The 26,259-nt window shown below is 41.0% G+C and overlaps 2 protein-coding genes across 4 annotated transcripts; both read right to left on the reverse strand.

Annotated features, from left to right (window-relative positions):
* Positions 1 to 23: 23 nt before the first annotated feature.
* On the reverse strand, positions 24 to 2,340 carry cox6b1 (cytochrome c oxidase subunit 6B1). Of its 2 annotated transcripts, none has more exons than XM_080835682.1 (4): positions 2,194 to 2,340; positions 1,303 to 1,428; positions 768 to 868; positions 24 to 270 (listed from the first exon to the last, which is right to left on the reverse strand). In XM_080835682.1, exons 2-4 carry the CDS (start codon positions 1,406 to 1,408, stop codon positions 217 to 219), a joined length of 261 nt encoding a protein of 86 aa, XP_080691808.1. In that variant the 5' UTR covers positions 1,409 to 1,428; positions 2,194 to 2,340; the 3' UTR covers positions 24 to 216. The 2 variants fall into 2 exon arrangements, with proteins under 2 accessions (XP_080691808.1, XP_080691809.1); XM_080835683.1 differs by having other exon boundaries at positions 2,183 to 2,261.
* A 9,565-nt stretch (positions 2,341 to 11,905) lies between these two features.
* fam234a (family with sequence similarity 234 member A) lies at positions 11,906 to 20,374 on the reverse strand. Of its 2 annotated transcripts, XM_080834229.1 has the most exons (13): positions 20,346 to 20,374; positions 20,078 to 20,208; positions 18,551 to 18,827; positions 18,339 to 18,449; positions 18,022 to 18,204; positions 17,521 to 17,645; positions 17,039 to 17,171; positions 16,466 to 16,589; positions 16,185 to 16,370; positions 14,933 to 15,014; positions 14,594 to 14,740; positions 13,881 to 13,983; positions 11,906 to 13,540 (listed from the first exon to the last, which is right to left on the reverse strand). In XM_080834229.1, the coding sequence occupies exons 3-13, from the start codon at positions 18,825 to 18,827 to the stop codon at positions 13,317 to 13,319; spliced, it is 1,695 nt and encodes a 564-aa protein (XP_080690355.1). In that variant the 5' UTR covers positions 20,078 to 20,208; positions 20,346 to 20,374; the 3' UTR covers positions 11,906 to 13,316. The 2 variants fall into 2 exon arrangements, with proteins under 2 accessions (XP_080690355.1, XP_080690354.1); XM_080834228.1 differs by lacking the exon at positions 20,346 to 20,374 and having other exon boundaries at positions 18,551 to 18,857; positions 20,078 to 20,105.
* Between the last annotated feature and the right edge of the window lie 5,885 nt (positions 20,375 to 26,259).

Below are 26,259 nucleotides of genomic sequence, written 5' to 3' on the forward strand. Positions count from 1 at the left end.
CCATAGATGACTCGAACACCACGTCAGAAGTCAATGCCAACGGCTTTAAAGGCAGATACTGCTGCAAAATATGTTCATTACACAAGGAATGGCTCAGTCCCACAATACCACAGTTACACAGGTGTACTATGGGAGACATGAAAGGCCCCGACCAGCTGCAGGGACCAGTCTGCACATCACACTCTTCTGTTGCCCTGACAACCACCAAGGTGAAATTCAGATCTTTCCAGGGAAGGTTCCATCATCTCTCGCGCCATCCCATTTCTCAACCTGAGGCACACAGTGACAAAATGATAAAGTTGCTATTGCAGATGCTAGACCAGATGTATTGAAGGTTATTGGTTGTTCTGAAAGTTAGTTCATATGCTGGGTGGAGCGGTACGGACACAGTTGCCTGTTCCAATGTGATGACTACGTAAACAGTTGCCCCCTAATCTCTCTCAAAGACGTTATTAAGATAATGGATTGAGGTTTCGGGTCTAAAAACGTAATACTGGTAATGTCCTCCACCCAAAGACCTAAGTAATCATTTTGATCTGAGATCTAAAGTACACTAGAAAATGGTACACGAGCAAGTAAAACTATGTTTGCAGTAGAATTACAACCGTTACTATAATTGTAGTACTCTTGCTGGATAGGGCAAGAGGAAAGAGCCAGCAGTGCTTAGTGAGATTACAGTGAGTAGGCTATATTCCTACTCACAACTCACAACTGTTAAGAGACAGAGTAGTGTAATGTTGGTTTATGGCAAGAATTTGAGGACTCACCCAGGAAATTGGGCAAAGAGATTTGTAGACCCTCTTGTACCAGTCGCACGGGGCCACGTCCACACCTTTGGACTCCAAGGATTTCTGGCAGCGATGGTAGTCTAGAAATATGACCAATCATCTATAAATAATATAACTTGTAAGTGTGTGTGTGTGTGTGAGAGTGAGTGACAGAAACAGAGACAAAGACAAAGTCCTCTGCGTATTGACCACACAGTGTGGCACACACAACACATGGATATTCAAATCTGGACAAGCAGATTGAAGGACCAAGGTGAAGACCTCCAATCCCCTTTAATCCAAGCATGCACTTAAGCAAGGGGATTCATATACGTTACCCCATGTATGACGTACATCTAAAATCCATCACAAAAGCCATGTTATATATAGCCAGTTCAAAACAAACACCTTTTCGCAACGTCTTTGTACAAAAATCTCAGGATAAGACGCATTGTATCAGCAGCGGCACCCTTAAGTGACCACACACCACTTACCCTCCAAACCCAGTGTAATGGGATGACCTTGGTGGCCTTACCTAAATAATTCTGCCAGCAGTTTTTGGTCTGGTTTGTGTTGGGGAATCGCGAGTCGAAGGGTGCTGTACGGTACCTCTCCAATTTGCTCTGGATATCCTCAGCCATGTTCCCTCCGCCGATAGATGCTTTTAAAACACGGCAGCAGTCACAGTTAACAGGTTTTTTTTTCAGTGGCGTTATAAGGCGACGCAGTTATGACAACCACAAGTAGGCTACATGTTGTACCACTAAACATCATGCATATTTTCGGTGTGTCTGATGATACAAAGCGAAGATAATATAAAATATCATGCATTGCATACAAAATAATCAGTTATTTATTGAACCGATTCGTGTAAATGTTTTATTGTAAGTAAATCTAGCCTGCAGCAGGGATTAGAAATGCCTGTACCCGCAATGCAGCCGCTGCTCCGATTTTTCCAGAAGTCTACTGGCACCGTAAGCGCCAGACACATCAACTAGCTATTTCTGGGTAATTTCAGGATCAGTTTGAGTAGCTTTCGAATCACATACACTACTGATTACATTGGGCAGTAAGGTCATCCTTTTCCTCATAGGTACGCTTGCGGAAATAAACTGACCCATTGCTATGTCGATTTTTGAGAAGTAGCTGTAAATAAATTGTAATTTCACTTCGTTTTGTTTAAATAGGTTGTACACAACATTATAGCTTTACATTACAATAGGTGTTTTTGTCAAAACGTCAAAAAAACTACCACAGCAAACTTCCTATATGCTAGATTACTTTCATTTTTAACAGCGCGGTTTGAGCAACATATTATAATCCTGATAATTATCCTTTGTTTTGAAGGCCTACTCAATAAAATACATAAATGATAATAGCCTAAATATTTTAATACAATTCATAATTTGCCAGACCTGTTATTTACCTTGATATCTTCAAGGTGGTGAACAGCTCAAAGTGACTTTTGTACTTGGCGATAAATGTGGAGTGCGCGCCCTTGCGCGTGAATAAAGTGCGCTCGTGCAGTCCCATCTGAACGGCATGGCGTAGGCAGGTCACATTGACACGCGCTAGTCGGAGATGAAGATGCCTTCACCCTTCACAGCCTTCTCACGGGACAGTCCACATTAACAGATCAGTATTTGCACGCATCACTCGAGTCATTACAAAATGAATCATGTCCCACTCATTACATTGTTTGGAGTTTACGCGCCATCAGACACTTTACATAAACCAAAAGAATATGCGGAAGCAGCAGAACTAGTTCAATAATACATTGTCACTGTTATTCGTAGCCTGATGCTACAAATGGAAGGTTTATATAGCCGTAGTTTAGGATATTTGATTTGCTCTCCGTAGGGCTGGAAGTCTCATTATGTAGTCTAGTTCACTCATGTTAAGTTGGCTATGTAGGCTAGCCTACGGCACACCTAGGCTGTATGCTGAATATTTGTGCTGAATGCTTGTGATATTTGATTAAAATAACTTGTCCTCAGATAACCTTTCTTTCCAGTAATAGTCATGTGATGTCTGGTAAGGTGCACTTTTGGTAAAGCAGAGACAACCGCTTCACCGATAGCCTAAGTAATCCCATGACCTCAAATAGGGGTGTTTTAAGTATAGATTAAGGTAATTTAGCTCAGCCATCGTGTAGTTTACAACGCAGTTTGTTGTGGCCATGGATCTGAATGAGCCTACAATCCGTCCGTTAACTATTTGTCGGGACAACCTATAGGCTCCATAGATAGCAGTGGTAATAATATTAAAATTATGAACTAGACTCAACAGTTCACAAAACTTTCAACCAGGCGAGGCTACGGTCGGTTGCTTGTCTCGAAATTGTTAGGCAGGTTAATGTCTGAACTATAAGTTCCGGGCTGTGCATGTGTGTCTCGTCGTGCTCTTTCCAAAGTCCGTAGTTGCATTCACGGGATAACGGGGGAGGTTTTAACCATCTCGGCAAGGTCAGAACTATGTGAAATTTGATCTGAAAAAATAACGTTAACGTGTATTGGCGCTAAACTATAGGAGCGTCATCTGTGGAGCTACGTGACTGAACCCTCGTTCGCTTTGACATACTTATCTAAGGTGTACGTGTGTGCGCATGGCATTTGTGTGCACCTCCCCTCTCACGTCGTGCTTTTAATTATAGCCTACGTAAACGATAATGCATAGTCAGATCTTTACATTTGGTATTGGGTAGAAGTGGGGGTGCCGAGTTAGGACGTGTTCGTTTTAAATAGCTTTTTAATATATAATAGTTTAATAAACATGTTCAAGAGATCGTCCTTTGTTGGATTAAGTTGCGCCTTTTTTTTACCACTAGTGTAGGCCGCTACAGTTGGAGCACCGCAAATTAAAAAAAAAAAAAAAAACTTATAATCGCGCCAAAATGATCTGTGACTGACTCTGTACGTGCTTAGTTGCCTCCTATTTTTGAGGAAGTCTGAAGACATCGGCCCCAGTCGTTTTGCATTCTGACGTCACACCTCCCTTTTACTTGGATGATTGCGAGTTTTAATCTATGCTCTAAAATATGACACATTTCAAGACCTTCAAAGGCTTTCAACGTTTTCGTAGTATCTATACACAAACATTGTGGTCAACTGGCAACACATTTGTACATCTGCCATTAACTGGCATATTCTAACATGAAGGATCTAGAGATATCAGGCAATTCTGTTTCTGGTTGTTTATTGTTTTGGCGTTTTTGCATGTTTAAATGGCAGTTGTTTACAAGGCCCAGGATAAAAGTAAAAACTGAAATGAAATGTTTTTTTGTGGAATGGTAACTTTGCAATGAATCGGTTAGGCAGCTTCACTGTCCCATGGTGCTGGCAATATGAATACAGTTGGATCAAAAGTACTCTTGAGTTATGAGCTAATTGTGGAAAATATGAACCACTTATAGATATTATTGATCATCTCTTTAGTTTACAGTCAAAAGGAATATATGAAAAAAGTCAGGTTTTCGATTACACATTAGTTTTTGTGTGGTAATGCCCAACTGTACTCAGCCTACCCTGCATGGAGTGATGAGGAGGGAAAGGATAGGATAGCTGCCTCTGAAATACAGACCTGGATTAATGTAAGGGTCAAGCATGGGATTCAGGGTTAGTGAAGAGGTCAAAGATCAAATCAAATCCCCAGAATATGAACCTGTACTTGATTGAGAAAGGAGCAGAGGTACCCATCAAGGCTTTGTAACAGGCACGCACGCAGGGCTCATACCAACTGATGGATGCCTGCACTTGTTACTCAATTCAACGATGAAATTATGTGCCAAGGTGGCAATTTACTAGCCTGGTGACACCAGCCTACATATTTCCGCCTGAATTGATTTCAAGCTCATACTCAGTCTGGCCTAACCCCGTTGACAATCGTCTCCAGGACTCAACATTTTGTAGGACCAATCAGCGAACAGTTCAGAGCTGTGACGCAAAACTCGCCTTGGAGGAAAAGACACGAAAAGCTATCGGAAAAGTTGTCTCAACTCTCGAGAACATCAGAAAATTAAAAGGAGAACAAGAGTATTTTCTTGTAAGTTTTATGATTGGAAAGGACGTCGTAGCTCTTCTCCCAACTGGCTTTGGGAAGAGTTTAATCTACCGAATGCTTACTAAACGTTGCTGATTGGTTAAGGGAACTCCAATGATTTTAAACCTCAAGATAAGCACCCGCCCATCTCGGAAACCAAAATGCATTGGGTTGGCCCAGACTGAAAGACGGAATGAAATGGAGTCACAGGCTGGTAATGGCCAGGCTAGCAATTTACATGATTTATCCTCCTTCTCTCTCAAAATTGAGTTTTATTTCAATTATATAATTTGCGTCACAATAAAACATGACAAAACCCTTTACTGCAGCTACTGACAAGACTTGAGGTACTCTTTACAAACTAGAAAATGCATTTCCTGAAGGAAATACCAGTGCATGAAATGCAAAAGTTAGGAAAGGAAGAAGAAAAGAAAGAAGAGTGAAAGAAGAAAGGAAAGAAGAGTGAAGAAAGGAGAGAAGAGAGGATGAAGGAAAGAAGAGTGAAAGAAGGAAAGAAGAAAAGAAAGAAGAGTAAAGAAAGGAAAGAAGAGTGGAAGAAGAAAAGAAAGAAGAGTGAAGAAAGGAAAGAAGAGTGAAAGAAGGAAATAATAGTTGAAGAAGGAAAGAAGAAAAGGAAAGAAGAGTGAAAGAAGGAAAGAAGAAAGGAGAGTGAAGAAAGGAAAGAAAAGTGAAAGAAGGAAAGAAGAGTGGAAGAAGGAAAGATGAGTGGAAGAAGGAAAGAAGAGTGAAAGAGAAAAAGAGAGTGAAAATATTGAAAAAAGGAGATAAAAATGGAGTGAAGAAGAGAGATTGAGTGTGAGAGAAAGTAGACTGAGAGAGAAAGATGGAGAAAAAAAAATAGAGAATGGATGGTGTCTTAATGTTCCTAGTTACAGTTAAATTGAGAGGGACAGAGAGAGAAGAGGTTCCTTTGATTTGGCGCAGCTGTCAGTAAAGCACAGGTGCAAGCCAGTTTAAAGACCCTATTATGATGTCATAATGGCCCAATGTAAGTCAATGGGAGAAATGTATATTCGTTTTTGTTTAATATCTTAAAAAGTATAAAGTTTAGAAAAGTGAAAAATACATAGCATAAGTGTCGTTTACAAGACCTACGCAACAAAGTTTGAATGAAGTTTCTACGTTAAGCGGTTCGGGCTGAATTAATCGCAGAAAAAGGTAACAAGAAGAAGAAGAAGAAGAAGAAGAAGCCTAGGAATAACAATACAGGGCATTTCATGCACTGTAATAATATATTTATTAACTTGGTGTATTTTATCAGCTGTATTTTGTGCTTTTGATAGGTTTTTGCTTTTGCCTACCAGTATGTGGTCCATCTTATACATGTAGTTTGAAGTTTGAAGCCTGGCATGTGGAGATGGCCAGTTTTAAAAAAATATATATACAGTACTGTGCAAAAGTTTTAGGCAGGTGTGAAAAAATGCTATGAACTAAGAATGCTCTGAAAAATGTAAACAATAAATGTTTATTTTTTATCCATTTACATGGTAAGACTGAGCACAGCAACAAGACACAACGTAGTTATACTGCATCAGCAGGGTCTCTCCCAGACAAAGATTTCAAACCAGACAGGGGTTTCAAAATGTGCAGTTCAAGCTCTTTTGAAGAAGACGTTGAGGATCGTAGACGCAGTGATCAGCCAAGGAAACTTAATGCAGCTGATGAAAAACACATCAAGCTTATTTACCTTCGAAATCGGAAGATTTCAAGCAGTGGCATCAGCTCAGAACTGGCAGAAACCAGTGGTACCCAGGTACAGACATTTACTGTCCGGGGAAGTCTGGCCAGAAGTGGTCTTCATGGAAGAGTTGCAGCCAAAAAGCTCTACCCCGACAAGGAAACAAGGCCAAGTGACTGAACTAAGCACGAAAACATAGAAACTGGGGTGCAGAAACATGGCAGAAGGTGCTCTGGACTGATGAGTCAAAATTAGAAATATTTGGCTGTAGAAGAAGGAAGTTTGTTCACCGAAGGGCTGGAGAGAGGTACAATAATGAGAGTCTGCAGGCAACAGTGAAGCATGGTAGAGGTTCCTTTCCAGTTTGGGGCTGCATTTCTGCAAGTGGAGTTGGAGATTTGGTCAGGATGAATGGTGTCCTCAATGCTGAGAAATACAGGCAGATACTAATCCATCATGCAATACCATCAGGGAGGCGTATGATTGGCACCAAATGTATTCTGCAGCAGGAACATAACCCCAAACATACAGCCAATGTCATTAACAACTATCTTCAGCTTAAAGAAGAACAGAAAGTCCTGCAAGTGATGGTATGACCCCCACAGAGCCCTGATCTCTACATCATCGAGTCTGTCTGGGTTTACATGAAGAGACAGAATAATTTTAGGAAGCCTACATCCACAGAAGATCTGTGGTTAGTTCTCCAAGATGTTTGGAACAATTTACCAGCCGAGTTCCTTCAAAAACTGTGCGCAAGTGTATCTGGAAGAATTGATGCTATTTTGAAGGCAAAGGGTGGTCACACCAAATATTGATTTAATTTAGAATTTTCTTCTGTTCCTTCACTGCATTTTGTTAATTTATAAAGAATTGATGAAAATAACCTGTTAACACTTCCATTTTTTAAAGCATTCTTAGGCTAGCTTTACACGACAACGATCTGAACACAAACCGCAAAAGTGGCGTTGCGTTCCCACTTTTAATTTCGCGTTTAGACGAGAGTCTTTGGGTGGAAATCTGCATGCAGACGGTGACGCAAAAGTGTGTGAAATTGAACTTAACCGGTGTAGACGTGGAGGTACTGCAGGATGTATATGTGTCCATTCTATTCCACTATGGCTATTTTAACGCGATTGGGAGCTTATTTATGTATTCATTCACTTACATTTGCTGTGTTCGTGTACATTTACATTTAGTCATTTAAATTAGCAGACGCCTTTGGCCAAAGCGACGTAGGCTACAAGGGATAGAACAGTCTAGCTACGAGACCTAGTGTAATTAATGCGCCTTCTCTGTTCTGTTTTATCTGTGATTACTCGGCTTATTTGCTGAAATGACTCCTGGATAGATATCAAGGCAGCTTGAATCTCCGAGTAATGGAAATAATCCGACATGTTTGTTGTTGTTTGGCTGTACTGCACATGGGTATGACGTCAACGCGTAGGCAAGGATAGCCAGCGTGAGCAGCTCAGAGCACACTTTTGCGTTTTCAACCCTTTAGACGGGAACGTGACGGTGGAGCGTTTTTAAGATTTCCACTCTGGAGGGTGGGTTCATTTCTTTGCGTTTTCAAGCCCCAAAAACGCTGTCGCCGTCTAAACGAAAGGCACATCTGATAAAATATTTTGTCGTTTTCACCCGGGAGCGTTGTCGTGTAAAGCCACCCTTAGTTTACAGCATTTTTTCACACCTGCCTAAAACTTTTGCACAGTACTGTATATATATATATTATTACAGTGCATGAAATGCCCTGTATTGTTATTCCTAGGCTTCTTCTTCTTCTTCTTCTTCTTATTACAGTGCATGAAATGCCCTGTATTGTTATTCCTAGGCTTCTTCTTCTTCTTATTCTTGTTACCTTTTTCTGCGATTAATTCAGCCCGAACCGCTTAACGTTCATTCAAACTTTGACGCGTAGGTCTTGTAAAGGACACTTATGCTATGTATTTTTCACTTTTCTAAACTTTATACTTTTTAAGTTATTAAAGAAAAACGAATCTAAATTTTCCCATTGACTTACATTGGGCCATTATGACATCATAATGGGGTAATTAAACTGGCTTGCACCTGTGCTTCACTGACACCTGCGGCAAGCCTCCAAGGGTCCTCTTCTCTCTGTACCTCTCCATTCAACTGTATAACTAGGAATATTAATAGACACCTTCCATACTCTACTTTTTTTCTCTCTATCACTCTCACTCTACTTTATATCACACTCCATCTCTCTGCTTCACTCTTTTTTTCTCCTTCTTTCAATATTTTCACTCTCTCTTTACTGTCTTTATCCAGAGCCACTCTTGTTCACTCTTCTTTCCTTACTTTGTTTCTTCCTCTCTTCTTTCCTTCTTTCTACTCTTCTTTACTTTCTTCTTTCCTTCTTCCACTCTTCTTTCCTTTCTTCTTCCCTTCTTCCACTCTTCTTACCTTTTTCTTTTCTTCTTTACTTCTTCCACTCTTCTTTCCTTCTTCCACTCTAATTTCCTTTCTTCACTCTTCTTTCCTTTCTTCTTCCCTTCTTCCACTCTTCTTTCTTTACTCTTCTTTCCTTTCTTCTTTCCTTCTTCAACTCTTCTTTCCTTCTTTTACTGTTCTTTCCTTTCTTCCTTCCTTCTTTCACTTTTCTTTTATTCGTTCTTTCTTAACTTTTGCATTTCCTTCAGGAAATGCATTTTCTAGTTATTACAGTGCATGAAATGCCCTGTATTGTTATTCCTAGGCTTCTTCTTCTTCTTCTTCTTCTTCTTCTTATTACAGTGCATGAAATGCCCTGTATTGTTATTCCTAGGCTTCTTCTTCTTCTTCTTATTCTTGTTACCTTTTTCTGCGATTAATTCAGCCCGAACCGCTTAACGTAGAAACTTCATTCAAACTTTGACGCGTAGGTCTTGTAAACGACACTTATGCTATGTATTTTTCACTTTTCTAAACTTTATACTTTTTAAGATATTAAAGAAAAACAAATATAAATTTCTCCCATTGACTTACATTGGGCCATTATGACATCATAATAGGGTCTTTAAACTGGCTTGCACCTGTGCTTCACTGACAGCTGCACCAAATCAAAGGAACCTCTACTCTCTCTGTCCCTCTCAATTTAACTGTAACTAGGAACATTAAGACACCATCCATTCTCTACTTTTTTTTCTCTCCATCTTTCTCTCTCAGTCAACTTTCTCTCACACTCAATCTCTCTTCTTCACTCCATTTTTATCTCCTTTTTTCAATATTTTCACTCTCTCTTTATCTCTTCATCCAGAGCCACTCTTGTTCACTCTTCTTTCCTTCTTCCACTCTTCTTTCCTTTCTTATTTTCTTCTTTCACTCTTCTTTCCTTTGTTCTTTCCTTCTTTCACTCTTCTTTCCTTCCTTCACTCTTCTTTCCTTTCTTCTTTCATTATTTCACTCTTCTTTCTTTTCTTCTTTCCTTCTTCCACTCTTCTTTCCTTTCTTCACTCTTCTTTCTTTTCTTCTTTCCTTCTTTCACTCTTCTTTCCTTCTTCCGCTCTTCTCTCCTTTCTTCACTCTTCTTTCCTTTTGTCTTTCCTTCTTCCACTCTTCTTTCCTTTCTTCTTTCCTTCTTTCACTCTTCTTTCTTTTCTTCTTCCTTTCTTAACCTTTGCATTTCATGCACTGGTATTTCCTTCAGGAAATGCATTTTCTAGTTCTTGTTACCTTTTTCTGCGATTAATTCAGCCCGAACCGCTTAACGTAGAAACTTCATTCAAACTTTGTCGCGTAGGTCTTGTAAACGACACTTATGCTATGTATTTTTCACTTTTCTAAACTTTATACTTTTTAAGATATTAAAGAAAAACGAATATAAATTTCTCCCATTGACTTACATTGGGCCATTATGACATCATAATAGGGTCTTTAAACTGGCTTGCACCTGTGCTTTACTGACACCTGTGCCAAATCAAAGGAACCTCTTCTCTCTCTGTCCCTCTCAATTTAACTGTAACTAGGAACATTAAGACACCATCCATTCTCTATTTTTTTTTTCTCCATCTTTCTCACTATCCCTCTCAGTCTACTTTATCTCACACTCCATCTCTCTTCTTTATCTCCTTTTTTCAATAATTTCACTCTCTCTTTATCTCTTTATCCAGAGCCACTCTTGTTCACTCTTCTTTCCTTCTTCCATTTTTCTTTCCTTCTTCCACTCTTCTTTCCTTTTTTATCCTTCTTTCACTCTTTTTTCCACTTTTCTTTCCTTTCTTCACTCTTCTTTCCTTCTTTCAACCTTCTTTCTTTTCTTCTTTCCTTCTTCCACTCTTCTTTCCTTCCTTCATTCTTCTTTCCTTTTTTTCATTATTTCACTCCTTTTTTTTCTTCTTTCCTTCTTCCACTCTTCTTTCCTTTCTTAACTCTTCTTTCTTTTCTTCTTTCCTTCTTCCACTCTTCTTTCTTTTCTTCTTCCTTTCTTAACTTTGCATTTCATGCACTGGTATTTCCTTCAGGAAATGCATTTTCTAGTTTACTGTCCTTAGCTAACATTTCGTTCTACCGTGGAGTTAGCTGGTCAGAAGCACCAATGGATCGGTGTTAAGTGAGGAGAGAGACAGGCTGCTCCACAAAGGTAGCCTACACCTTCACAGGATACAGGGAAACAGTCAACAAAGAAAAAGAAAAAACAATGAGGAATACATCAAATATGGATTTACAGTGATGATAGCCAGGGAGAGGAGGTACCCCTGTGTTTCGTGTGTTCAACATTACTGTCAACTGAGGCTATGAAGCCGTCAAAACTATTGCGGCATACGGAGACGCATTACGTTTTGAATATATTGAATGCCAAGCTTATTGAGTACATGCAACAGATGTTGCGTGATTTTCATATGACTTAAGTTCTGGATACGTTGCCAGACCGAATTTCCAGAGCTTACTGCAAAAGCAATGAGGTGTATTTTGCAAACTTTCAAACTACCTGTGTGAGAGCATTTTTTTTACGTACTTGAAGAATAAGTACAGGGCAAGAGAATGATATGAGACTGTCGCTGTCTACCATTTCTATTGTGGAATTCAACAAAGTTTGAATGAAGTTTCTACGTGGAATTCACCATGCCCAGATATTACACTGACAGGTCTCCACTCTCCCCACACATGCACGAATGTACGCACACACGCACGCGCGCAGGCACATCAGTGGGCCGCGGATTACTTTCTAGTCAGAATGGTGGTCCCTGGGACAAAACCAGTTGAAAACCCCTGCACTAATGTATTGTGAATGAAAGTGGCCATTGTGAAGGGCTTTTTTAAAGGAGTTTTTGTGGAACTCCCTGTTTGGCCAAGTAACGTATTACCAAAAACCTACAATTACGGGTGTACACTTCATGTGCTTAAAACAGGACATCAACAACAAACAAAGGCCTTTGTGTCAGACTTACATTTTATTGGTCACAACATCGAAGATTTGTACAGCCTTAATTTCAGTACCAGAGAATAAGATTGTATTCCGCAGTGCATTAAAACCCTGATCCACAGGTTAAATAAAGTCCCACTCAAAAGAGATTATGCTCAAAGTAGTCACATGATTGCCTGCTCCCATTAAATAGGTATGCAAGTCTGTAAGTAAATATGTAACAGTTAAGTCCCACTCCCTTATAATTGTCCTTACTTTTAAAAGCCACAGTTTACCAACGACACAAAGACATCAGCCGTTTCCTGTTTTCCCCAGGTCAGGATACTTTGGTTCAATGGGCCAGCCAGAATTGTGACGTCCGGTTTCCTGATACAGGGCTTAATCAGGCCAGATTTAAAATGGCACTTAAGTAAAATGGCACTGATGTATATTCAACGCCAATGATATTCCAGCACTGGTCCCAAGCACACTGCTAGCCTCTCTCCACTCAAATGGCATAACAGAGTTCATCACAACACATCGCATGAGGGCCCACCAGCACATGGACAGAGACAGTGATTGATAAGGCACATAAAAGAGCATAACTGTACATAACAACAGTTGCACAGGTAAATCCAAACCGTTTACAGGACTCCATCTGTACACAGTGCTATGTCTTCTAAATTTCACTGCAGCAAACTATATTTCTGAGTCTCACTAAGCCAGGCCAGAAGTTGGTTAATACATACCCTAAACACCATACACAAAACGTGAGCGCTTGTCATATGTAGAATGACTCCGCTTCAACTACATTCTTTCAGTTCAGCTGGCCTTTAAGAAAAGTGCTAGGCTATATTGAAGTGTATTAGATGTGACTATGACTAAAAGCAGAACTCCATGCATAGTATTGACAAAGTCTTGCCGTTTTAAGTCATATGAATCAACGGACCCCCTAGAGGGAAGTATCGGAACTCCTTTAAATATGGACAGTAGTGATTACTAGTGAGAGGTGTAGTTAGTCAGTGTGTAGTAAGTCTTCACTTTAACACACAGCGTTAAAAGGTGAAGATAAAGTACGTGTAGTTAAAGCTTCCAGGGAGTAGTACCATTGCACATCAGAGAAATTCACTTAACTTAAGTACTTAAGTGTTAAGGGCATAAAGTTCAGTTGTTTAGTGTCAGATGAGGCGATTAACTGACAGCACTGTAAGATGGAAGTGAGATAGTAAAGTAAAGTGTTTCTGGTGTGGCTGGGGTAAAATAGTTTGTGCGTGTAGGAAGCACAGGGATTAGTCCCTCTTCCTCCAATGACAGTGCAAAATGTCTGGGTTTTCTAGTCTACCTGAGAACAAGGGCATAGGACTGTCAAATCCACAGAAGGTGTATTTTTATATAAATAAGTAAAAGAGGGAAACCAGGGAACACAGGCAGAGCAAAAGAATGCATAACCCTGAAATATTGCAGTGCTGTGCTAGTCGCTGAAGCGCAGTCGACTGAAGGCTTCTTTGACGTGCTCCACTCTGTCCTCGCTCAATGGTCCCCTCACACTCAGCACACTGCTGGCTGAAATGTCACTCTTCAGCTTGCGCTTGGTCAGGACCACTGACCCCGCTCCGTCTGGGTCCACCCCTTCACTGGCGTGGGGGCCGGTCAGGAGGAGGTATGAGGCGTGGCGACCACGCTCCAGTAGTGTGACTGGACAAACAAAACAACACACGCACACACACACTGTTAACATGTGCTAAAATATTTCAATGTATAGATATAATTGAACATTTATTTCAGAGTGTCTGGAGTATCTACAATTTAGGGCCCTATGATTCCGCACTGCGTGGACGGGATCACAATCACAAATCGGAATTTGAAATTTTTGAATAAAATGACGGGACAAAACAACACATTTGCTTGCATGAGTGACACAAGCATGTCAAATATGTTGTCATAGACAGTTAGCCAAAGTTAATGAAACAATGACTCTGTAAATCTCACTACATCAACCTCTCGCATTATTTATGAGTGTGTCACCTTTTCGTACCTTTAAAAGCAACGATGTGTTCCACTGGATTGCTCCTTTGCAACAGCAGGTTAGAGTAGGAAGGGTGTAATAGATAAGAGTAATGCGTCTCCAATGCAAAGCCCTAAACACACAATACGTTACACATTAATGAGGGAACACACGGTCAGTAGCAGTGGCCAAATGACCCTGATGTATCAAGTCCCAGTCCTCTAAGTGCACAAAGACTTTTAAACTAAACCTTTAAACTACGTCCCTTTCAAGACATTTGATTGTGCATGACGGAGTGCTCCTATGAAGAGACCTATGCTTATGATTCCTTTATGAGCTGTGTTGCCAGTCTGGGTTTTCTTACCAGATTGGGCTACTAAAACCTGCAAGCTGCAATTTTAGGGCTATTTTGATAACACATTTTAGCTGCTTATGTACATTTTGTCATAGGATAGACCGATCAAAATCTGTGGGGAGGCTGAATAAGCAATGAGATGTGACAGGCAGAGAGAGAGAGAGAGACTGTGCTCTGTTCCGGTCATACACACACGCACACTAATAGTCCCCCCCCCCCCTGGAAACTGGCAACGCTGCATAAGTGTATGTGTGTGTGTGTGTGTGTTAGTAATGGTACACTACTGACATCTGTCTGCCTATTTTCATACAGTTGTTCTTTGTTCTACATAGTGTGTGTGTGTGTGTGTGTGTGTGTGTCGGAACGGAACAGAACGAAAGGTACTCACTGTTTGGTTGCCTTGTTTCTCTCCCCACAACATAAACACAGAGTAGGAGTGTATGGTGAGAACAGACGCAGGCGCAGGTGTGTGTGGTAGAGCCAGCAAGGTCACCTCCCACAACACTCTCCCTGTCTTTCCATCTAAAATCACAACCTGCAACAAATATATCAGATCATTTATCTAGATTAACATCCCAAAAAGAGGAAAAGCCAAGCCCCTCTCCTCTGATCATGTACATTTACGAAACCAGAAAGGAAAAAAAGGAAGACTTACAATAAAAAAAATTTAAAAAATCAATCAAGGAATGTTCCGAGCATGTGTATTTCATGCACAGAAAATACATACCCTCTTGGTTGCATTTCCGGCATCCTCCTCCATCACAACATCAGGAATGTTGTCTTTGTTGAAATGTCCAAATGATGGCTGACTGATCGCACAGAACAAACACAAAAACAGTGAGAAATTATATAAAAATGGGGCTATAGAGAGGAAGAACTTAATTAAAAAAAAAAAAAACATACAAAAATGGACAAGAAATGCAAGCAACAGAAAATGAAGACAATTTGATGTAATGTCAAAAACGCCTGTGTACTGTATAGGTACTGTATAGTTTTGCGGGTAATCTTGGTTATTAATCTAAACAGTGAATAAACCGTTACAACTTTGAAGTCGGTATTATAAATCCGTTTTAAAACCAAAAATGTCAGTCAGTGCAAATAAAGGCTAATTTGAGTTATTTTAGTACATTGTGAGAATGGCAGAGGAACATCTGGTCCCTGGATTTGTGAAAAAGAAAAATAATTGAGATAAAAAAAAAAAAAAACACAGCTTCAAGGTAAGTAACTGTGCCACATAATTTCAAACCAAGGCATCCCTAGTACTGTATTGCTACTAAAGTGAGTATGCTAACCAGCTAGCATCTCTCCGGCTTCCCTCATAACATTTTGTCACAAGAGGCGAAAGTGAGTCACCTTAGCGAAACAGCAAGGCTGCCTCATAGACATGAAAGAGACCTATGCTCACACTGTCAGGAATGATGTTTTCATCGCTAAATTCCCATTTCAGAGGCTAAAATAATATTAACTATGCTAATTAATTCGTGGAGGAATGGAGCGCTCTGCTTTTTTTTAAACTGCAAGAGCGTCAACCCATTGTCAGAGTGCCAGATTGAATTTGCAAACACACCTCAAGTAAGCATTACCATCCTATAGATGGCAGCAAACCCATTGGTTAACATTAAAGGTAAAATGCTTGAGTGCTGAAATGAAGTAAGATACACAGGGATGTATTTGCCTCGACTAAGTTAATGTAACATATAAATACCAATTAAAATGGATAGATATCTAAACATCTTTTAATCAAGGATGTAAGCTTAGATATTTCAATTAGAAATGTTTTCATGCTATATTTAGCTTTTGGCCTCCACAATCTTGGCCAAACATTTAGTTTACTTCTAAAAACCAAGAGAAGGTAGGGGTGGACAAACTCTAGTCTGCTTGGAATTGGGAGTATGGAATCACTGGCCAGACAAATATTGCATATAGCTCCTCTAAACATATGAGTGTCTGTTGTAATGTCACTGGAGCCCTAGAGTTACCTGAGCAGTTTACTGCTGTTGATTTTCCAGAGTGAGCTAAGACTGTCCCCATCCAGCAGCTCTGTGACTGTGCCTTCCAGCTGGTTGCTCTCCTGGTCCGGCTGTGCACTGGAACCCATTATCAGCAACAGAGAAGGAACTTCAGAGCCCACAGCAGCCCTCAACACTTGCTGCAGAGATGGAGAGCTGTGGGAAAGAGGGAGCAGAGGGGTTAAGAGAAATGGACAACCCTAGGATTTAGTACTATGTACTTTGTGAGTGTCCGTGTTTCTGTGTCTTACTGGTAGATCATTATGGGTCCTGTTCCATTCCTCAGCTTCTCCCACTTGGAATCTTTTTTCAGCTGTTCACTGAGACCAGCTTTCTTCACCAGATGCCACAACCCTTCAGCATACAACCCTGAGCCTGAGAGGATGGGAGGGAGAGTTAACTAAACAGTTTGTAACAGTTTGTAGATTGTAAACAGTAGAAAACTGTTTTAATTCAAAAGCAACACCATACCATTTTATTTTATTCATACTGCTTTTACATGCAGTAACGCAGGGGTTTTCAGTCTTGGTGTTATGTTATAGATGTGAAGGGCTCATTATAAGCTCAGGAAAGCACAACGTTTTATAGTATACTATATTCAATTTCTGCTCATAGATCCCCTAAATTCCATTCACTGCATCTTTTAGTGTCCCAACTAAATTTACCTTCACTCCAGGCACAGTATGTTCATAGAACTACCTGATTTTCCATTCCCAATGTCAGTTTATATTTAGAAATGCAAACAGGTGGTGGTGTTTGCAAGCTGACTATTTGACTGTGTTGCCTTGGTGAATCCCTTTGTTGCCTAAGTGTTGGAGGAGCACCTGTCTGCAGAAGGAGGTACTGCGCCTCATTGGCTGTCTTGTGCAACATGTGGGAAGATGAAACCTCGTCCACCACCTTCACCTCTGAGCCGATTGGAAACCCTGTCCTCCCGGAGAGGAACACGAGCTTCATCTAAGGGGAAAGGGAGACCAGGTTTACCACAAGGCACAGCTGTGAACATGTCTGTTTTATGGTTTTAGCATTCACATTAGCATCAGTAGTAGTTTAGCATACTTCCATAAAGACAAAGAGCAAGAAACCCTGGAGTACAGTCTCGAAAGGGAAACACATCTACCAAGCCAGACCAGAGGTATTTCAGATATAAACCAAGGGCACAGTAGGATACTTGGCAAGGCCGCCCTGCTGAGGCTCTTATTTCTGCCTGATGAAGGTTCCCAGTGGTGAGGTCACATTCCAACGCGCCCAACAACTAAGACACACACATCTCAACTATTTCACTGACAGGTCCCCCAGGCCCTACCTGATCCTGCTGAGGAATGAGCAGAGCGATGTCGTCCTTTCCATCTCCATCTAGGTCTGGGACACTCAGCACAGGCATCACTGCCCTGGCCATAGGAGAGGAGCTCTGCTGCCACAGAACGCTACCTATCACATGTACAGACACATACTTAATAAGAGTCCACTCCACACATGGCGCTGCCTTTCTACACATTTTCACTGCTGTCTTGAGACTTGCCATTGGATTTCAACTATGCTAGGCAAAAACAGAAACATACTAATCGTAGTCCTTTTAATCCTTATAAAGCCTCGTCATAAAATTGGTCTAATTGTGACGGACTATTATCAACCCACTGCTGTTGATGCTCTTCTCTGCCTTCCACAGACAGAGGGGAGTAGGAGTAGGATTCAGTGGATATAACCTGTAGCTATGTCATTTGTGTATGTGTTCCTGTATATCTGTGTGAGTGTGTGTGTGTGTGTGTGTGTGTGTGTGTGTGTGTGCATTACTGTGCCGATATACCTCCGAGTGTGGAGATGGCAGTGAGTGTGTTAGTATGAGCCAGGAGGCATCCTGGACTATCTCCGTCGAGTCCATTAAGTCCACACTGAGCCCAGCGTAGGTCAAAGTTCAACGGTTGCTCCCATATGTATTCTCCATCCGTTCCATCCACCGCAAGCACAAAAATACATGGCGATGACAAGCCTGCAAAACCCAATGTTGATTCAACAGTTATTCTGAAGCTACTTTTACTTATGTACTGGACAGTGAAGGGTAAGGAGGGATTTGCCGAATAGCATTTTTCTGTCGTTCTGTCATGAGACAGGAGCGAGCCTCACCTTCATTCTCACAGGTGTTGTTCGTTCTGCCTTCATGGCTCTTGTAGATGAAGATAATATCTTTGACCTTATCCTTATTGGCATGTTCTACAGCCAGAAAATCATAAGCAGCTACACACACACACAGCAAGTTATTTCACTAAAGAAATATAGCACATCTACAAAGAGCACTGGCACCAATAAAGCAGTGTAAATAAGTGTTTGTATATTACCTGCAGCTGGTAAAGTGTAATTCCATGTGACTAGGTATTGTGGTCGTATAGGGCAGGGGAGAATGAAAGAGAAAGCGAAGACGATGGTGAGGCAGAGGAAGAGTGCGAGGAGGAAGGCTGCTGTGCGCCACGCTGAGAGACGTGACAGGCGCAAGCCTCCTCCACAGACCCCCTTCTTCAGCGGTGAGGTGGGAGCACTGATCCCGGCTTCGCCTACATCCCCCTCCACGCCCTTTAACGGATCCACCTCACTTGAGCAAACCCCTGGATTCGTCATCTACACAGTATGACACACCTGTAGGATGACCTTAAGACAGAGGAAGTGTTTCTTCACAATCTTTCAATTAATTGAGCTTTGTCCTAATTGGTAGCATTTATTACAGTTTGAGATGGTGGTAGAGAGTTGAGACAAAAGCTTTTACCACGACCAACTCCAGCCATAGTTTGATCTGTAATTGAATACATCTCACTCACTGTAGTGAGCATCATGGCACACTGCTATCGGTCGGACGTTATTACCTAAACAGTAGGCCCTATTCCAGCAAAACTGAGCTAAGTTTGAGCAGCTGAATCATGTGCGCCTGACAAAACTATCAGTCCAGCTTTTTCCCCACTAAAAACGCAAGCTCTATGCCCGGTCAGTGCCTCTGAGCATACACTCGGGGACTCTAGAACGCTCTCCACCAACACATGTGACGTTGTCATCAAATTACTAAAACACAGAAATGAACAAAGGAATGAAAGAATATTAGCTAGTTCAACAGTCAGAAATCCGGTTACACCACAGCAACAGGGCAAGTTTGCCACGCCGGACTGACTACCACACAACCAGTTAACGTCACAAGCCGTAAACATGTCAGAGGAAAATGCTTCGATTTTACGTGTTAAAGTTACTAAAGAAGCTCACGGTAAATCAATTTCAGAGTGTTTTATTTTTTGAACTGCTACTTAAATACTAAGCCACAACATGCAATGACAGACACAAAGCAATTAGCTAACTGCAATGGTTTTCATTGACGCTGGCTAATTTGCAATCGTTTCATTGCCTCTAAAGACCAGGCTATTCGAAATATAATTCTGTCACCAAAAATCAGTATAACTTCATCCTAAATTGGCGAACGGTGTAGGTAGGTCCAGAGCAGCACAGCCCAGTTGTCGACCTGAGTCATGTCTTCGCGCAGAATACTGCCTTAAATCAACACTGACAGAAATCTTAGATAGGTGAAAATGAACGGCGTATGTGGCAAACAAACCTTACAAGACTATCCAACACTTACCACAGAAACAAGTTTCATCAGCTAGCTAGCATACGCTTGTTATGACAGCTAACAGCACCTAACAAGCTAGCTAGCTAGTTATGCTAGGTTTCAATCTACACACCTCTGTTGAAGTTCAAATACAAACCTACTCGAAGGTAATTCGACGTGAGTGAACACTGGCTATGGAATAAGCTGATATGTTTCTCCGAAAGTTCTCATTGTGTCATTGACTCATGTAATGATCATAGGCGCTCATCGCACAACTTACCTTCTCAACTTGTTTTGGCGTCAGGTCGATTCAGATGGTGTGTTTGCCTACTCAACGTCACGCGAGGGTTTGTCGATGAAAGTCAAGGTGCCAATTCCCGCCCTTACAAACCTCATGTTTATTCACTTTTCCTGAATATAGATCATAAATAAAACGGACCAGGACTGTAAGTACCGGTATAAGGGTTTAAGAAAAAGCTAATTTATAACAATATGTTTTGAGCTGGATCGTAAAATTACTGGTACACCCAGTAAATAAGGGTATGTACATTTACTTGTCAAATTTACTCAACTTGCTTCAGTCAACTTAAACTATTTTGACCATTACTCTTCAAGATGGTTGTATAACATTGTACCATGATACTTTGATTAATTTCTTTAAAGACCTAAACAGTTCATAGCACTAAAACACTCTTAATTTTTCAAACAGTTGCTCATTGGGCAATAGACCCTTTCGCCGTTGGTAAACAATGCTCAGCGTTCTAGGTTGCGCACGCATTCTGGGGGCAAAAGAAATGGCTTAAGTTCATACCTGCGTTCGCTTTATCCTAATGATCCTGGAAGTTACGTTAATAAATTGACATTAAGTTATGGAATCCAACTTCCCGATCCATATTCGATCACGGATTGGATAGTTGACCCCTCAAAATGGACAGATATTTATACATACTTAATAGAAAAACGCAGTGTTTACACAAAAGATACATTACGATCATTCAAGTCACTCGATGCCTATAACTACGTTGTCTGCGGGCATGTCCACTCCAGGATATTAAGTACTGCGACCTCAATGATGATTTCTGCGTCCTAAAATCTGAGGTGCTACCCCACACAGCAAAAGGACACCGCAGCGGATCCGCCGCGGAGGTGTCGCGGGTTCCGCAACGGACCCGCGAAACAGACCCGTATCGGGGTCCACTTGCACAGTCTAACAGATCCGGTACGGAGGCGGTAGTGGAGCCCGCATTGGCTCCGCACTGTATCCGGTCCGCATCCGTGCTTACCTCGAGGACCCGCCGTGGCTCCGCACTGTATTCGGTCCGCATCCGTGCATACCTCGCGGACCCGCCGTGGCTCCGCACTGTATCCGGTCCGCATCCGTGCATACCTCGCGGACCCGTCGTGGCACCGCACTGAATCCGATCCGCATCCGCGCTTAACACCTTATTACCTCCGCGGAGGTGGAGGTATATTGTACATATTCTTTTGTTTAGTAGCCTAGCCTACATTCATTGTGAGATTATGTCAAAACCTATTCCTAGAGAACCCTGTAGCCTAATGTAGATAATGAAAGTAGGAATATTTGTTTATATTATACCCTCATCTTCAAACAGCATCGAAATAGCCTATATTTAGTGCTATATAATAATAATAATAATAGGCCTAGGACGTTGCAGACATCAAATAGCTTGCCTATTCAACTTCAATGAAATGCTGCGCCACAAACAGTCTAAGTTGTCTCCTTATTCTACTTTGCCCTGTTTCTACAATTTGCATTATATCTGTCCATAAGTACATCTTAACTATCATAAAAAGAATAACTGATGAATGACGAGAAGTGCAATACAAAAGTTTATTCAACAGTTGATTTAGTCAGGCGATTCGATTTAATAGGCTATTCCGTGTGTGGGGACTCAAGTGCGGACGGCACGGCACGTCTTCTCGTGGCCCGATACCCAGTCAGATTGAACCACCTTATAATGTGTCGCGTGACCTCAGCCTCCGTAGCGGACCGTGTCAGAGCGTTTTTTCTGACTGCACCTGTAATCAAACAGACAGATTGTATGTTTATGAAAACAAAAAAAGATGAATGACTTACACAAAAACATTCCCAAATCAACACTACACTAGATAACTCACATGGTCATTTACAACACATTAGGCGGGTCCTGTCCCAAGTGTAACCGGTGGCTTGTTCACTCTGCGTTGTGTTGTGCTGGCAAGCGGACACACGACTGTTTTGAATATTTATTGTTCTGGAAGACAGCAGTTGACAAGGCAGTGAGAATCCTACCCTCTTCCTTAGAATTAAGAGACAGGGCATACACACAAGCCACGAACAGCAAATACAAACTTAACAGTCTGCCCTCAAAAAGTCCTTCACGAAAACTCGCGAACTTCCGTTACACAAGGCTAGGGGAGTAGCCTAGCCCCACACCAAAACCATACCATACATGCTAGCGAAACCTAGCATGACAAGCTTACTAAACAAAATGAGTGTACAAACCAATCGGAATATAAACGAAACAATGACACACCTGGAAGACAGCAATTGACAAGGCACTGAGAATCCTACCCTACAATAAATAACAATAGCATACATAAATATCAATACATTACAATGCTAGTCATTACCAACCTCTTAGCCCCCAAGCTAACTAGACACAGGCTTATCCTATACCATGTGACAATAGTAAACTAATATATAATATGCATCGAATTAAACAAGTCACCACCACAATAATAATGTATAAGTGTAGACCCTGGACCCTCCTGTGTGATCGGCCCCTAAGTAATCTGCTGTCCATCTCGCTTGAAAGACACGCAATGCGGGGCGCATTAAATCGCCGCCAGATGCATCTAGATTATAATGCTAATTCCCTCGAGTGAATACGCTAAAATTGTAGCCTAACTACTACTACCATAGCATACAAGCTCATTGACTAATATTCACCCTACTTTATTGACCGAAAAACCAGTACCAGCGAAATTATCAGCTTGATGTATAGTTTGCATTGCAAACGTGAACATTAACACATTCACTAGCAATAACTTGCAAAATGTTGCAATCGCACCTAGCAGCATGCTAGCTAGCAGCTACATGCCGCTACCATAGGCTACATATGAGTAACTCATTAAAACAGACCAGACCTAATAACAATGTGTTTTTTTAATCACTCTACCATAACATATTCTGCCGAAATTGCTATCCCATTTTAAATCAAATAGCTTCAGCCTCACATGATCATCACATCAGCTAATAGTCTGATGCATAAATGGTATGATACAATATCAAACAATATTATTTACACAGCATTAATATACATGATGATTAAAAAAAAAACACAAAGGCAAATGTTTACTGTGAATCTCGCAATATATCAATAAATCAATACACTTACTTAAGAGGGCTCAGCTCAATGGTATAGGCTACTTCAAAGAAAATCTGGAAGCAATGAGAGAGAGGTGGCAAATAAAAATTCCACTGATATGGGCTCTGATATGTAGCCACGGCCGTTACAGCCGTTACGGCGCGTCCGCGTTCGTGGATCCGATCCTGATCCTCTTGGCGGAGCCAAAACGGTCCTCAAAGGCGCGTCCGGCCCCCGGATCAGATGTGGGTCCGCTCAGGAGCTGCTGTTCGATAGCAGCATTTACTGCGCCGGCCGGAGGCGGCGCTGATCCGTCCTACGGCATCAAAACGAATGTGACAGTCACGCGGGTTTGGCGATTCGAATGCGGATCCGCGTTTGAGTCTCCTGCTGTGTGGGACCAAGCCAATGACAAGGAACAAAGACAATAATGTATAAACCATGTGTTTTTATCAACAAACCCACCAACTCTACCGCTTCACGTTAAATTGCACATGCATGGCAGAGTAAGTCGACCTTATCATAAACGTTTCATCGTCAAGGTTTACGTGTAGGAACTACATAAGCATTGTAACCAGGAGACACAACTGTAATGTTAGCGAATGAGGGGTGAGAAGCCCCCCCCCCCCCCCGCTAATATTTACACTCTTTTAAGTCTCCTGTACGTCCAAGCCCAAACCTATTCTTGAGCTTTCAAACATTTTCCAGGCTATTTGGCATCTAACAATAAACGCCTTGTAACTCTTATTTATGCTACAATACAACTTATATTTGTTATGATAGCCACATTTAGTATACTCGTTTGTCATATACCATTTTTTTTTATCTGACATTGCAGGCTGTAGGGTCTTGTTGCAGCCATGCAGCAGCAGTGCTGTTAAAGATTGAGCTCTATGTTAGGATGGGGAGGACAGAGAGGGCATCTTGTACATCAGGAGCATGTAAAACAACACAAGCCTGCATACAGTGTGAAAAGCCAGACTATGGTAAAATGATTCACTGTGTCCAATGTGACAGCCACTTCCACTACGGCTGTGTGCAAAAAAAAGCATGAGCTTAAGACAAGGTTCAAATAGTTTTAATTTAATAAAGACAGTATAGTACATAGTCATTTATTTGTCTGAATATCATTTGTGGATTACATTTATCAGCAAACACAGTACATTTTATATCATTTGGAAACAACACACTTGCAGAGATTTGTGAGGGCACCACACACATTCACACATTACCTATAGTAAATAGGAGGTCAACTTGTGACACTGAAATGACCGATTGTAAGATTTTAAAATTCTTCCACCGGCCAATAACTCTTTCTATGTGAATTCTTACAAGTGAAAGTTGTCTTGATGTGTCAACCTCATTAGCTGGTAGTTGTCTTTTTCCTTCGGTGAAATTTGGAATATGCAGGGTGGCACCATACGCGGCAAGCCCTTCTCTAATTAAAAGCCCCTATCAGCTAAAATGTCATCTGTAGGCTCCAAAAGATCTAAAAATCCCATTGATTGGTAATCTGCTTGTCTGACACCCGGCCACCCGAACCTGGGGATAGAAAGGATATGGCCCCGGCGGGTGTAATGCAAACTAAATACTTAACTGTATTGTGGTGTTTATATGTAGACCATGTCTGGGCCTGGGCAGTCAAGTTACTAGGTCTGTCAATAAAAATCTCTGTGCACTTTTGGGCATGTTCTTTAAAACAGCAGTCTGACTTGGCCACTTTATAAGTGGTTTCAACACTTTAGCCATAGAAGGTAACCAGGTTCTCAAAATGCATGATATTGTGCTGTTCGATACTTTAAACCTAAATGCTATGTCAGACAGGAATTATAAGTTTTACTGACAACACATGTAAAACACAAATAATGAGTAGGACAAGAACATTTTACATGTTTGATTGAATTGAAAAAGGTGTTCTCACCAGGGCAAAGATCTGTAGTCAATAGGAAAGGTGATTTAACAGATCTCTCAGATAGCAGTTTATTCCTTTGAAAATCTGTAAGATTAGATTGCACATAATAGAGGTAACTACTGACTGCCATTTCTCTCAAAGCTTGCAATACAGAGCAGGCGATGTTACCTTGGATAGCTAGCTTTGATGCCATAAGTTAACATCACCTGCTCTAGGTTGCAGGCACTGTTGGCTGCTAACTTATCAAGAGCAAACACGCCTTACCTCTCCAATTTAGCTTCAGGTCTCTGGCGAACGGACAATGTCGGGGCTTTCGTATTTAATTGAGGCTTCTCCTAAGAGTAAATTAAGCACAGACTCAACCCACGATCATTGTATGCATTGTATCATTGTATGAAATGAATAGATTAATGTACTATGAACTAGCTAACATTAACGGTTAGCTAACGTTAATGGTTAGATATCGTTAACGTTAAGCTAACCTAAAATTGCAAGGCTAATATAAATTAGATATGGATAACATTAGCTATCTAGGGAGCTGTTTTGGCCAACTAAGTTATCTCAGATTTAACTAACACAATTTCAAGTCAGTTAACATAAACAAAATTCACTTACCGTATATAAAATGTGACCCATGCGTGCATTTTTAATGTTGTCTTCAGTCCAGTCCACTCGTTTTAGCCTATAGCTTGAAGCCACAATCTACGCCTGTTTGCATTAAACCGTCTTTTCCCCGAAGGAATGCGGTAGAAATTGAGACCTTTTTTTTTGTTGACCTGTTCTGGCATCCCACAACACAACAAGATGGCATTTTTTTAACGAAGAAACCGGGATGAAGAAATCCTTAGCTTTATCTCTCCAAAATCCTCTTGCACTGTCACTAACTATGGCTAAAATTGCCGCTTTTTTGCCTCCAGAATGTTTGCTCTTAACGTTTATGACGTAGGTCATAAAAGGGTCTATACATGTCAGACAATGGCGTAGGGGGATAAACAATGTGTCAGTCTTATGTGCCAAGTGCAGAATATTGAAAGGTTTAGACAGTTTTTTTAGCCACTAAAACTCGCTACAAAACAAAACGTGTCAGTATAATAACCTTTTTTTAAACTGATCGGTCAATGAGCTATGACTTCTAATGGCAGGTTATCAATCTAAAAAGCCTATATTTGTTGTCTTTTA

Source organism: Sprattus sprattus, assembly GCF_963457725.1.
Source record: "Sprattus sprattus genome assembly, chromosome: 3".
NCBI lineage: Eukaryota > Metazoa > Chordata > Actinopteri > Clupeiformes > Clupeidae > Sprattus > Sprattus sprattus.